This window comes from Panulirus ornatus, chromosome 37 (assembly GCF_036320965.1).
Source record: "Panulirus ornatus isolate Po-2019 chromosome 37, ASM3632096v1, whole genome shotgun sequence".
Classification (NCBI taxonomy): domain Eukaryota; kingdom Metazoa; phylum Arthropoda; class Malacostraca; order Decapoda; family Palinuridae; genus Panulirus; species Panulirus ornatus.
In genome coordinates this window covers 17,552,182-17,566,752 of record NC_092260.1, presented here as the reverse complement: position 1 = coordinate 17,566,752, position 14,571 = coordinate 17,552,182, and the positions used below count along the sequence as shown (strand labels likewise).

The window sequence follows — 14,571 nt, the reverse complement described above, 5'->3', positions numbered from 1 at the left end:
CGATATTGAGAGGATGAAGGTTTCTGGGGTGGGCTTGGCTTAACATTTCCTTAGGGGATCATTGCTCCTTCTACCCCCACCCCCACCCATATTTGCTCATGATTTTCGTACACCACGAAATGAATAGAAAAGACTGATTTTGATATTTTACCATAACCAATTTACCTTCTTTCTGCTTTACATGAAACAGTGGCGCATATGTTTGCAAATGAAAATTTCCCCTTTTGCTTGCGACATACAACATTACAGTAATCAAGTAAAGCAGTTCATTACTATTGGATTCAGCGAAAATTCATAATCAGTAAGAGACGGTTCCTTTCTGATGCTAGATGTTAAGTAAAATGACCCTCAATCAGTTTTATAAGCCTCTACTTATAATTCGTTTTAGATTTTATATAATACAAAGGTCCATAGAGTTCATAAAAGAGACTAAGATTAATCAGTACAACAGTATGATATTCAGTGATTTACGTAACTTTGATGTGTTATAAATGGAACTCTGATTTTATGTGCATTATTTCCACTTTTTTTGAACTTTACCGAAACATCGATCAAAATAAAGCATTATGATAAGCCTCGGTATCTTTTTTTTTTTCTCATCGCATGTTGAAAGTTCATTGTAGTTAGAAATTATAAAGATTCAATGCCTTGCAAAAATTCGAATCGTAGACTAATTTACATACCATCGTATACCATATATAAATTTGCTGCAATTCCATTATGCAATTGTGTTCAAATGTCTCGAACCCCCAAAGTTTCGAATCCGTTTTCGTCAGCCGCAGTTCATACTTGTCGCCTCTCGCCATTGTGTCAAGTTGTAAACATTGTTGATAGTGACGAATCTGTGTTCAGTTGAAAGTGTTTCTTGTGATTTATCATCACGTAAGGCAAGCTTTGAAATAATCAAGGTAGGCTCTATAAGTGGTGTTTAGTTCCTTCACATTATTAATGACTGGCCCCGGATAGACCTACTAAAAAACAATCACTTTGTTAGATTCATCATTCAAGTCCGACAACGTCATTTTTTAACTACCTCTGGAAAAACCTTGAACGCTGTCAGGTTTCCAAGATGATTCTATAACCATACACGCTGTCATTGCACGCATAGTCCTTCTGTTTATAGTAGAAATGTCCAACATTATTGTGTTGTGCTTCGTTTAGGGATGCTTGGCGTTGGACTCGCCAGCCGCTGTGTCGTTTGTTTATTTTTCTATTCTGTGAGGTCGACTGAAATCATGGATGTTTTTCTCATGCTTTGGTAATCATTTGACATTTTATACATGTTCCGGTTGCTAGGGGAAGTTCAAAGAGGTTATTATGTTGATATCCAGAAGTGTTTAACAGACTTTTTAACGAAAGGTCACATTTTCCTTGGTCTTCGTAACCCCACCACCCTCACCACTATCGACTTCGTTATCGTCTTATGATCCCAATTACACTCTCATGGTTTGAATTTGTTCTCCATATTGAAACCTTCCATTCCATGACAATCTATATTAGATTACTCAGTTTATGATAAAGGCATTTTGCGTTATGTTCCCTTGAGAGTTCGTGGTGATTCTTACGACTTATGTCATCATGGTTATTAGTCTTCAGTATCATCTCTCAGAGCAGTTGTCTTTCTCATTTTTGTTGGTAGTGTCAACGTAGTCATCATTGTCATCATCCTCAGTAGTCATCATCATCATCATCATCACGACTGTTGTTATGGTCATCTGTTTCTGTAATTATGATAAAAAAAAATCATCGTCAATTGGACCATCATTTTCATCATGAAAATCGTCATTATCATCATCGAGAGTATTGTAAATTTCTTCACGGTTTGTCCCAAACAAAGTCACGGTCTTTATGTGTGAGAATTTTCTGTTATTATTTATATCATCGTCCATTTAATATCGTGTAATCATGATCACCCTCGTCAGATTCTATATGAGGAAAACGGCGCTTAGAGATGCAGCAATACACGAGTTGCAATTTGTTCATGCCGTGATTTCTTGAAAAGTTCTCTTGTGCCACAAATGCAAATCTTTGATAACATCTACCTTCCTAGCCTCAGAAGTATTTCATTGCGTCATAGTAACTTTATCATGGGAAAAATAAAAGAAAAGATTTTGGCTTCACACACATTCGTTTAATGTACGAGTCAGGGGAAGTGATGCTGTGACTACATTTAACATTAGTATTACGGTGTATTTCTCCGTTCCTGGTGTTAGCGGACCAGAGTCTTACTGCAGTGGGAAGGTTTCGTTGTTCTTGACGTATTTGCGGTACTCGTCCATGACCTGGTTGGCAGTGAAAGCACAGAGCGGGTAGTTTTCAGGGCAGCTGTGTCCCTCCTGGCCGTGCCACGCTGCCTCGTCGTAGTCACCGTAGTTGGTGCCGTCGCTCTCCCCAGCACCGCTGGTGGTGGCAAACACATTAGTTAAAATCTCTCTGACATTAGTCACCTTAATTAATGTACATTGTTGTTTCGGAATAATGAAATAGTAGTGCCTAGATAAGGTTTTGATACTGTAGTGTTGAAAAAAGGAATAATCTGTGCATCGGTGGTGATTATTTTCAGAGTAATGAGGATGAAGGCGATAAACAGTGCTAAGAATAAGAAATGATAACAAAGCGGTATGACTTGATAAACAGATGTCAAGTTAGAAGATCCTTAAAGTGGGAGATTTTGTGTAATGGACCGTGCAATTGCATTCGACCAAAGTAAAGACATGTTTCTATTACAAGACAAATTCAGAAAATGGCCCAAGATCTTCCCATTTATATTTTATCTTACAGAGGCTGTATTGATATACTTCCACGTGAGTCGAGATGCAAACACAGCAGACATTAATCACCGAGAACTGAAGTGTGATCACATGCAGCATTACAGTATAGTGAACATCATGTGTAGTAGTTAGCATTACTGACCATGAGTAGCAAGGGCCCGTTGGAGTCGGTCCTGCATGAATCTTGGGGGCAGTAAACCCATACCTAACCTTAGTGGTCATCGTTCTCTTGGGGGTGATCGGTAAATGGGTAGGCTGGTGTGTGTGTGTATGCGCACATAGGATTAAAACCATGGTACATACATTTAAGGTTGAGACCGCGCAACACGAGTGTAAAGCTCTTTCCTCGTAACACAGATAGGATACAAATTTTAATCAGGCTAGCAGGACGACCTGCATGCGTTGTTGCTAGATTAACTTTCAAAAGTAACTAAGATTGTTGCTTAAAATACGAAATTGCACATATAGCGAACCGCAAGGTGAATTACATTCGCTATAGATATTTTGTCATTAAAAGAACTTTCAGCGCAAGCAAGAACCATAAAATGAAATTGCCTAACGTCTACGACGACGAATGAGATGGCGTGCGCAGCGTAACCGATGAGTGGTCATACTGCGGGAGATTTGTGTCCTTTGGCGTGAGAGCGGGAGGCTCAGCAGATGGCGGGGGTCTTACGCCAAATGCAAGAAACTTGACATATATGTTAAAGGGACCATTAGAGTAGTCGAAAAATCGCCGAAAGACGTAAGAATTGTGGGTTTGGATCAGCGTCTAATATTATTACGTTCACTAACTTTTTTTGTCATCTAGTATGTACACTGGAAGAGAATGTTTCGCACTACTGATCTGCAAACTAGCAAGGCAGTTGCAGTGACTTAGTCTACGGCGTTTACTGGCTAGATAGACGACGCTTGCCACTGATAGCTATTAAAAAAGTTTAAGATGCACCTCCATTAGTTTCTGATGCAGTCATAGCGTTGATTATCAAACAATGCACAGCATCTGAGTGTTCGGTTATGGTGAATTATAATTGAAAAATATCAATTAATGCTGGTCAGAATGTTGAGAAAATGTTTCCTAAAATAAATGACATGTATATCCCATGATCGAAGAATTATAGTTGCGTGATTAGATGTATTACACATAGAAGTGTTCATTCACATTTGTTTTATATGCCTAACAGTGATGATAATGGTTTGGTCCAGTCACTTTCTATCTATTGATGGCTGACTCACCGGTAGGGCAACAGGATCTGAATCTCGTCTTCAGCCAGATCTCGGGGGTCTTTTTGGGCCAGTTCACACACGAGCCTCAGCCCGCACTGGTCCTTGTCCTCGACCGCGATCTGTGGAAAATGTAATTAGACACTTAGATTCTCGTATAGATAGTAATTACAGAAAGCAAACCTAAGATTTTGTCATGTCACATGAACTTACCATAAAGCTTTATCATAGTGTACTATAATTACGATTTTTTTTTACTCTGACCCTTCGCAGTGCGTAGTTGTAAACCCCTGAATCCTTCACCCCTTAGACCTTCCGGTGAACAAAGCGAGAAAGATGGTATATGTTATACAAGAATTGCGCACATTGGCCGTGGTCGTTGAAAGTGCTGTCTAGGATGTTTCTAGGTTCATGTATACTCTCAACAAAAGGGTAAAGAAGAATGATTTCTTCTATATCCATTTTGAACGTAAACATCGTCCATATTTACCAAAATTGAACTTTGATCGACACAAAGTCTTCACTTCCCACCTCTGCTTTCAAATTTATAACTCAAATGTATAGATTGAGATACACGCATTAATTTCATGATCAACTTTAGTCAGCTTTCTAGAAGACAGTTAGGTTAGTATATGAAAATTTGCCTTCCTTACCTTGTTGTAAGCTTGTTGGATTTCCGCGTCTTCTAAAAATGTGGTGAGACTCCTGCGACGTCTCTTGCCGTAGCTTCCACCGCACCAGCCGCATGAACCGCCGCAACCACCGCAGCCGCAAGAGGAGCATCCACCATTGTGGTGATGCCGGTGGTGATGCTTTGCTGCTAGCACTCCCTGGCGAAGGAAGATTCGATCCGTTAGCTATTGTACCACAGTCTCACTTAAATGTACTTCATGTTTACTCATATACTCTGTATGATATTGTTAGCCTCCTGTAACTGTCCATTTCGCAAATTATTAATGCGATTTTCATGAAACGTAAGGCAAGTAGTTCATTGAATTAAGAATTCTGAAATATTCTTCAGTGTGACGTATATGTATTGATATCAATTTGAAGACTATATAATCTTTAGATTATTGTTTTGTATTCTTAAAAGTGTGGGTATGTCAGTACCAAAGAATAGATTAGTTACCCCTGTGAAAGCCAGAGCGCCCACAGCAGCAGCACCCACACCACAACACGGTGATGCATCCACCCTATCGTACAAGACGATCATACATGCCCACACGCCTGCCAGCACGCCAATAAGCTTCATATCTGTAGATGAAAAGATATATTAGAAAATTCCTTTACCTAACATTAAGTTTTCTTTTTGAGGAATAGATGGAATGATTTTGAAACGGGTCAGAGATTTGATAAGAGCTTTGAAAGTTTTTTTTTTTTTAGTTGTTTTTTGCGTTGGAGATTCTAGTCACGGACAAAAAGTCCACATCAAGGCCGGGCCTTAATTTGAATATAGAGAGGATCATGAATGGAAAAGATAAGAGACAAGGGAAAATACTTTACGAATTTTAGAGGAAGTGAAAAACTTGCAAAATGTGCCAGGTCATAGTTCTTTGGAAAGACATGTGACGTAGATAGGAATTTATTTGGACTGACTGAACTTATTCAAGTGCAAATTCTAACGTGAAAACTAACCTTCAGCTCATGACCATTTAGTAGTCGATAGCCATAAAATCGGACAGTGCACATTCACCACATGATGTGCAACACCCACGTCCACCCACAATGCGCCTATACACATCCCCTGCCTGTGCCAGTCATGGCACGTTAGAGACCTGGCTGTCATGGACAAGAGCTCATGTAGGCATGGACATGCCAGTGTTTACATACATACACATTCGGCATAATAAGAATTACTTGTAAAATATATGTGGTAAGGTTTCTGGTGTGTGACTGAGCTGATGGTTTGATACAACAGAATTCATCAGAACTGGAAAATAGTTTTGTAATAACGGTGAAAGATGAGACAAAGGGTTGTTAATCCATCATTAGAATATCTGAATTTGTCTGCGATTAGACGTCGTGATATTTTCGCTGTTGACGGTGATGTTTACACACACAATATTTAGTTCAACGTAAAAATGAAGATTAAGTAAGATTTCGTATATTTTGTATACTGATATAAGTTGATGTTGCTGAATGACATGGTTATTCTCTGTTGTTTGACTATAAAGCTAGGAAATGAATCTCGCACTTTAGGGATGCATAACTTTAAAAAACTCCCCAAATCATGGAGGCTGTTGTTTGTTAGTGGGTTATGAAGCCACATTTCATTCACATACGGAATACACAATGTCGAATAATTTCATATATTTTTTTTTTAAGTATTTATATACTAGCTATCGTCAGACGACTGATTATACGGCATAAAACATTAGGCACTCCTGCTATGCACACTGCTGTTAATATTTTTCTGCTATACCAAAGGCCTTGCGTCTGTGATATTATGGTAGTTGGTGATATCCACTTAGATATGTATATCAACAACATTTATAAGTTTCATATGGAATTTAATTGCACGTTTATTTTTTTTTTTTTTTATCAAAGCAACAGTGCAATGAAACTATAATCCACCTACAAGACGGAAATGTAGGTTTTAGTATCATAAAAGATATTTGCTTAACGATTTCCAGTAGTTAGCCTTTTAAACTTATCAAAAGAAAATAAACTTTGATCTTTGTATGTTTTGTCTTACAGTATGGATTCTGGTTTAATGACCTTCAGCTACTTACGGCCATCATATTCAATATTCTACACGTAAATTATTCATATGGTATGTGTTTTATATAGTGTTTGATAAGAATATCTGCCATATTACCCTTCTCGTCGGTAACCTATGAATTCCTCGCAGATATTGCATGGATATACTTCAAGTTAATTGACTGTAAGCATGGGATCCTGCTAGCTCGGTGGTTTTTCATGGATCAATGAATCGATTATCATTAGATTCAGCGGCAGGAAATGAAAAAGTGACGTGTTCAGGCGTGGAATCTGTAGAATATGATTCGGTAATGAAATTATTAGAAATCCTTCCTCGTCAAAGATCTTGCGGTTTTAAGTTTTGACACAGCTTTACCGTGACCTGTGAGTGTTTCAGTCAGTATTCCTGACGTGCAGACTATAATATTCTTATGTGAAACTTTGCTTCCTGATTATCAGTTCTAAGTAAAGTGCTGATCAAGCAGACACACTAACTTACTGCTATCAGAAGACTTGGTCGGAGCAAGTTGAATAATCCTAGAGCTATACCTGAGTGGCGCGAGGGAACCTATATATATGACGAGCTGAACCTTGAGCCAAGGACGAGACACTACCAATATTTGCTCGGAAACACATTGTTCCCTCCAGTGACGTCACTGTTGATGTGATGTTCGTGGTAATGACTGGTGCAGTGTTTGTAGGATTGCTTTCCCTACGTATTGCACACAAAACGTAGGTGCCATATGTTGAAAATTATCATTTAATGTGTTACCAGGTGCAGTATTTGGAATGTCTATGATCATATATTTGATTTTGGTTATTGATAATGAATTATAATTTTTGTGTAACTCAAAACTGCTTTAGACTGTTGGTAGGAGTGGTAAACGTTTGGTTTCTTCGAAGGCGATCCTGAAGGTCAGCTGACCCCGCCATGCTGCCTTCTCCCTGACCCCTGTACTCTCGCCACTCCCCTTCTCCGTCCCCGCCCATCATTGTTTCATATAGAATTCCCGATTTTATGGGTGAAGTTAGTGAGGAAAGGCGTTAAGATTTGCCCTAACTGATAGAGGAACATGCTGCAGACTGAGCTTCACAGACATGGAAGTACAAACAGATTATCAAGGAACGCAATTAACTCCCCTGGGAAGATCAGGGTCAGAATGTAGCCTTGTTGAATATTGTCTGGACCTGTGGCTTCTTTACCTTCATTCCTCCAATTCTAATTCTCTTATTCATCTATCTACGTGACATATATCATTTTTCAAATCTTTTTTCCTCTCTTAATGTGTGTAACCCGTTTCTGGTTATCATATCGTGCGTATTGTACCATGCTGTAGCTTCTTGTAGTTTTTGACCCATGTCTCACACCTCAGCTTCTGTCACTTAGATATCCCTTTCATATTCCCTAATGTGTCTCAGTTTCTTCTTTTGCCCCCTGCTTTCTTTGCATAAATCAATCTTATTTACTTCTGTTCTTTGTCATATTCTCTCCTACTTCATCGTAGTTCTTACTTTCTCGTTTAACTTTTCTTGCAATCTCTTTACTCCATCACCCTCTTCATATATTTCACTACCTCTTGCTTTCCCATTCCTCTCACTGATTCCTGTCTCACTCATCTTCACTGTTAAGGCCATCATCACCATATCCTCGATACCAGTGAACTTTGATATAATCCTTATGGGTGAGATCACAATTCAACTTATTTCAGAGATTACTTTGTACTTTGTTCATACTGTTTTCGTCGTTTCGCGCTTTAGCGAGGTAGAGCCGGATACAGATGAAGAAAAGCCGCATTCGCTCTCATCCATTCTCTAGCTGCGATATGTTGTGCACCGAAACCACGGTACCTGTCCACACCGAGGTCCCATAGACCTTTCCGTTGCCCTAGTTCAGTCTGTTGACAACACGTCGCCCCCTTTGTACCACATCGTTCCAGTTCACTCTGCCGTGCACTCTTTTTTCCTCCTGCATGCGTAGGCCCCAACTATCCAAAATATATTTCATTCCACACATCCAAATCCAGTTTGGCCACAGCCTTCTCTCCTCTTCTTCTGGCACATAATCCTCTTTGTCATCCTCTCCTCACTCATCCTCCCCGTATGTTCGTACCACTTCAGCACACCCTCTACGGCTGTCTCAACCATACCTCTCTTACCCTTTATTACTTGATCAGACCACCTCACAGCACATATCGTCCTCAAACATGTAATATCCAACATATCCACCCTCCTTTAAAGCCTATGTCTCTTAGCCAGACAGCATCGTTGGCTTTTACCTTTCTGAGGAAGAGAAAGCCCGAATTCCCGCTCAGAAGCAAGCAAATATGGGTACAAGTGAGGTTTCTAGGCGCACTGGGCGCTCGGAACGTGTGATCAGTCTGCTGCATCTTGTAAATTCTCATCAGTGCTTCGTCTCAAACAGGAAGGTCATGACCAATTGGAACCAAAATATGGACATAGAATACTTCGGAACTTTGCCAATTCCATGCCAAGAAGTTTGCAGATGGTATTCAAGGTCATAGGAGAAATGACAAAGTAATGAAATGTAAGTGTGACTTAGCAATGTATGGAGGCAATTATATGTGTTATATAATTTTGTGTGTGTGTGTGTGTGTGTGTGTGTGTGTGTGTGTGTGTGTGTGTGTGTATTATCTCGTATACAAAGTCAGGAACGAATGAAAACACTGAGGCTCATCTGGACCTTTATTTTTCGGTTTGTCAGTGGCGTTGTCTCGTCTTTTCAAAGTTTTTAAACTGTTCTGTTATTGCTGACGTATTTGCGGTACTCGTCCATGACCTGGATGGCGGTGAAGGCACAGAGCGGGTAGTTGTCAGAGCAGCTGTGTCCCTCCTGGCCGTGCCACGCTGCCTCGTCGTAGTTACCGTAGTTGGTGCCGTCGCTCTTCCCAGCACCGCTGAAATTAGACATATGGTTAACCTAGTCTCAGGAAGGTGGTCTGTACGGGTTTCAGAATGATTTTTGATGTACACAAGTGGACTACAGCCTCACCGATAGGGGAGGAGAATTTGGATTTCATCTTCACCCAGAGCTCTAGGGTCCGATTGCGCCAATTCACACACCAGCCGCAGCCCGCACTGGTCCTTGTCATCTTGCGCGATCTGTTGGTGAGGACAGTTGGTCATTTCAGTGAGGTAATAGCCCAGTCATTCTAAATCTACCTGAGTCATAAGTTGCCATGTTTTTATTCTTTGGTTATTGTGTTTTGTTGTATTTGGCACTTCCAAAGAATGCATCTGTAAATTGATACCATCTTGTGCTTTCCCAGAAATCATTTATTTGTGTACCTGACACACAAGTCCAGGAGTTTACTCGACACACCAACCCAGGGGTGTGCCTTACTCACCATCCGTGGGGTGTCCCCTACTCACCAATCCTGGGGTGTACCCTACTCACCAACCCTGTGTACCCTACTCACCAACCCTGGAGTGTACCCTACTCACCAACCCTGGAGTGTACCCTACTCACCAACCTTTGGGTGTACACTGCTCGCCAACCCTGGAGTGTACCCTACTTACCAACCCTGGGGTGTACACTACTCACCAACCCTGGGGTGTACTCTACTCACCCACCCTGGGATGTACCATCCTCACCAACCCTGGGATCGTACCCTACACACCAACCCTGGGGTGTACCCGACTCACCAACCCGGGGTTTTACTCTATACACTACCCTTGCATTGTAGGTTGGACACCTTTTTAGGGATATAATCGTACTCTGGAGAACGTGCTTAGTCGTAGCTACTTCTACAAGAACAAAATAGTGTTCTTGGACGAATCTTGTTTACTTTGTTAGTGACGTTTTGGAAGGTGCAGATTATGACCCATTGACACTATAACAGTCGTGCGATTCCTGTCGTGTTGTAGACACTTACCGTCTTGTAGGTTTCCTGAATCCTGGCGTCCTCTAGGAAGGATGCAACACTCCTGCGGCGCCTTCTACCGTAGTAACCGCCACCGCACCAGCCACACGAACCCCCACAGCCCCCGCAGCCGCAGGAGTAGCAGCCTCCGCCGTGGTGGTACTTGTAGTGGTGCTTGGCTGCCAGGACTCCCTGAGGGAGTGAATCAATGTTACAGCGTCCCTGTCGGTACCTTATCACGCGCAAACCAATTTTTGTGTGATAGGGCGTTGCAAAAGTTGTGAATCCGAAATCAGTTAGCTTATACTTTAGGCTTAATCTACAAAACTGTGCGGGGTTCTTCAGACTGCGCTGTTAAGCAACGTTTATGTGGTCCCTTAACATTTGCCGCAGTCGTATTTAGAGGGGTTGCTGAATCCAGATGTTTTATGCTGAACGGTGTAGTGTGGTTGGTCTACGACGTGTGGTGTAGTCAAAAGCATCCTTCTGATTTCTTAGCAGGGTCGTAACCGATTTCAGGCAACCACAACTATCGAGGGCAGGTATATATATATATATATATATGGCGCAGGCACCACTGCTCGTTATGACTTAGGTGCCTGTTATCTTTGGACAGTATCAGATTATTAGAGAAAATACGTTATTTTAAAGGATCATCATCTGTCCATGAAATCAAGTTACGCTCAGGAAGCGCAGAAACCTCCAGTGTTTGCTGATATCAGTAAGGCATTGGATACTTTCCGGGCCACTGTGAAAAAGAAAGGATCTTTTGCCGCCAGAAACTTTGGTCCTTTCATCTTAATACGTCATCGGTGACGTGTCTCATTAGTTTTCGCTCTCCGGGAATTTTCGTCTGTTTACTTAAAGGAGGAGACCATTCTTGAAGGTTAGGTTAGGTTCTTTCATTTCGCCGATTTTACCTCCAGCAACAAGGCAATAGATGACACAATTCTGATCAAATGAAGCGACATTATATTTTTTTTTGAGGACTCGTTTTTTCGGTGTAGGGATCAACGTATGAGAGCGTTATAGGGCATGACATGTATTAAAAAAAAATTATTATTGCACATTGTAGATGTGTAGAGATAGCTCAATGAATCATCGAATTAGATCGTTTCTTTGCAATGAAGTTTTGTAGATAAAGAATGAAAGCTTTATGGTAATGATAAAGTAAATCTTTTCATTTTTCATATCCATAATGATATCTCTTGTGGTAAAACAAATCTTCACCGTCTCATTGTTAAACGAGTATTTTTTTTTCCTATTAATGGAACTCAACTTTTCAGTTTATTCAAAACAATAAAGGGGATTAAAACTTGTCTCCATCATCAAAGAAATATTAAAAATGTGTTTGACCTGTTGTTAAGAATTTTTGCATTTTGAACCATCGGCTGTTGACGAACTACAAAAATCTTACTTAACATACATGGATATTTTTTTTTGCGTGGGTGAGTGATATTTCCCTGCAGCAAGTAATGTAAAAGTGATTGAAGATATTTTTCATGCCATAAATACATCACTCACGGTCCATATGCAGAGAGCGTCATGTAGGTTTTAGATTATACTTGAACGTCTGAAGAAGGTGTTCAAGATTTTTCGATTAGTAATATGACGTTGTCGGCCCCAATGTCCCTGGCAGTTGATAAGCCTACGTAAAGCCCGTACAACTAACCAACCTTTACCACACGTCGTCTCCCTCTGTTTTGTAGGTATACATACGCCATTTTCTTTGATATAGTGTTTTAACAATTCTTTAAGGCAATTACTTGTAGTGACATCGTTCGGGGTCAGTACCATTCACTTATACATGTATGTAAACACGAACATTTTCTGATCTGAGCTGTACAGGGTATTGGGAACATGAACTATATGTGAAATAAAAGGTAGAGACGATAATTTCATGCTCTTTCAATAGGAGTAAGTTTTTGAGCCAAGTTATTATCATTTTCTCAGCACGTGGAAGCGACCTCAAGAAAATCACAGTGTGCGAGTACTTGCGCGGCTGGTTGAGTCGCAAGATAATTGGTCCTTCATGACGGGAAGACTTACCCCAGTGAAGGCAAGGGCGCCCACAGCCAAGGTGCCCACCCCGTGACAACACGGCGAAGCGTCCACGCCCACATGAGACGCCAGGACGCACACCCACGCGCCCACAGTCAGGTAAGAGATCCTCATATCCTGTTGGGGCGTTTAAAGAAAATGCATGTGATGAAACAGGAAGAGTGAGGAGTAGAGAGTGAACATGTGATGCCATTAGCGTATACAAGGTTCAGGTCTTGCTCTACCGAAGATATCACTTTTTTGGACAACAGGGTATCTTTTTAGAGTATATGAACTCAAAGCTACATGAGTATTGCCTATTTAATGCAGAGGTTATCTGTGGAGGCCTTAAAAAGTTTTTACACTTGTTGCACGTGCTGAACAAGTGCCTCTCTTTGATTGCCTGGATGTGACTACGTTGCATTGGTGGTTCAGTGTCTTACCGTTGAGTACGGCAGCACTAGAGAGGGCAAAAATATTTACCGTAGTTTACAGCTTTTAAGTCCCTCGGTTGCTGATGGTTGTGACTTCGACTAGTAGGTGAGAGAGGGACAGTGATGAGAGTCCATATATATAGTGCATAGGTCCACTCAAGGACAGGAACGAGTGGGGTCTTGCCCTTGGGCTTTCATCCAGACCTATTCTACAACCATTCCACCCCTCCACATCCCACCCCTCATCCTCATTGTGTCCTTCAACGTATTTATCCTCAACCATTAGCTTCCTGGTCCGAGAGCAAGTGTTGTATTCGTATGTTTTGGGAACTTTTCAATTAGTCTCCACCGTCCTTGACAACCACTGCGAGGACTGTAGCCGAAAAGCTCCTCGTTAATTGAGAAGTAAACATACGTTTCCGAAGTCATGAGAAAGTGTCTGTGTGACTGGGGTAAAGACGTGGAGATAGAGAGCTGTTGACAAGATTCTCTGAACCAAAGGGTAGGGGGGACGGAGACAGGGAGAAAGGATGATGAAGAATTGTCACTGAAACTACAAACCCATTAAGTCGACTGAGATGCATACCTGTCAAGGCTGACGTGATGTTTCTTCTGTTTTTAGGATCACATTTTCCTTAAATGTGAAAGCACTTCACTTCTCTCACTGGGAAGCTGAAGGTTGCTTTTACATATACAAAAGAAGAGATGTAGTTTATGCAGCTTGAACAGGGAATGAAGTGTTGCACTTACGCTGCCAGAGGTGAGGGTGATGTATGTATGATAAAGAGGCTGAAGGATCGTGACGTGTCCAAGATAATCAAGTACCCAGGAAGGGACGATGGTGATGTATTAAGTATTTAGGAGGACGAGTGATGATGTCTCCCAGAGATGGGGAGGGAGGTGCCGTTGGCACGTAGGAAAAGAACTGTTATCGTACATGGATCCGGAAGTTTTGAATATGCCTTAAAGGTCTTGTCATGTTTGGTTCATATGGAGGAAAGCTATTGTTCGTATCACTATCCACAAAGCTTCTCCCTCAACCTTATCATATTATTTCTCCGGATTCATTATCCACTTTCTTTCTTCTCGTATTTATCATACAAATTCTTCAAAACAAGCACTTATTCCACAACCCTTTACCTCTCTTGAAGCAACACTTCTCCCCACTCAGATGTTCCATGCATTCGACCATCCTCACAATCACCACTTTTTCGTACCAAGAATACTCATCAGAATTATAACTCTGTAATTCGAGCATTCAATCTTGTTCCCCATACCTTTATATAAGGATTCTGTGCATGCATTCTGCCGGTCCTCAGCTAGGGCTGTTGCTGCTCAGAATGCCACCGGGTCCCAAAACTCACCAAGTGCGCCAACCTAGCATCTTACACAGTCACCAGTCCTTCAAAATACTCACTCCATTTCTTTTTCACCTCTTGCTTTGCCTGTACCACTTCCCCACCCGCTCCCTTCATTGTTTCTCCCGTTTGTTTTCCTGTCCTCCTCACACTTCACCTCCTT

General features: G+C 41.2%; 2 protein-coding genes across 3 annotated transcripts; both read right to left on the bottom strand.

Moving 5' to 3' along the window:
- Positions 1–2,109: 2,109 nt before the first annotated feature.
- Positions 2,110–7,313, bottom strand: LOC139760543 (uncharacterized). 2 transcript variants are annotated; one of them, XM_071683865.1, is made up of 5 exons: positions 7,195–7,313; positions 5,125–5,249; positions 4,649–4,825; positions 4,008–4,117; positions 2,110–2,400 (listed from the first exon to the last, which is right to left on the bottom strand). In XM_071683865.1, exons 2-5 carry the CDS (start codon positions 5,245–5,247, stop codon positions 2,226–2,228), a joined length of 585 nt encoding a protein of 194 aa, XP_071539966.1. In that variant the 5' UTR covers positions 5,248–5,249; positions 7,195–7,313; the 3' UTR covers positions 2,110–2,225. The 2 variants fall into 2 exon arrangements, with proteins under 2 accessions (XP_071539966.1, XP_071539967.1); XM_071683866.1 differs by lacking the exon at positions 7,195–7,313 and adding an exon at positions 5,631–5,755.
- Positions 7,314–9,390: 2,077 nt separating this feature from the next.
- On the bottom strand, positions 9,391–13,163 carry LOC139760548 (uncharacterized). The gene is made up of 5 exons (XM_071683877.1): positions 13,100–13,163; positions 12,626–12,754; positions 10,589–10,768; positions 9,706–9,815; positions 9,391–9,610 (listed from the first exon to the last, which is right to left on the bottom strand). Exons 2-5 carry the CDS (start codon positions 12,749–12,751, stop codon positions 9,445–9,447), a joined length of 582 nt encoding a protein of 193 aa, XP_071539978.1. The 5' UTR covers positions 12,752–12,754; positions 13,100–13,163; the 3' UTR covers positions 9,391–9,444.
- Between the last annotated feature and the right edge of the window lie 1,408 nt (positions 13,164–14,571).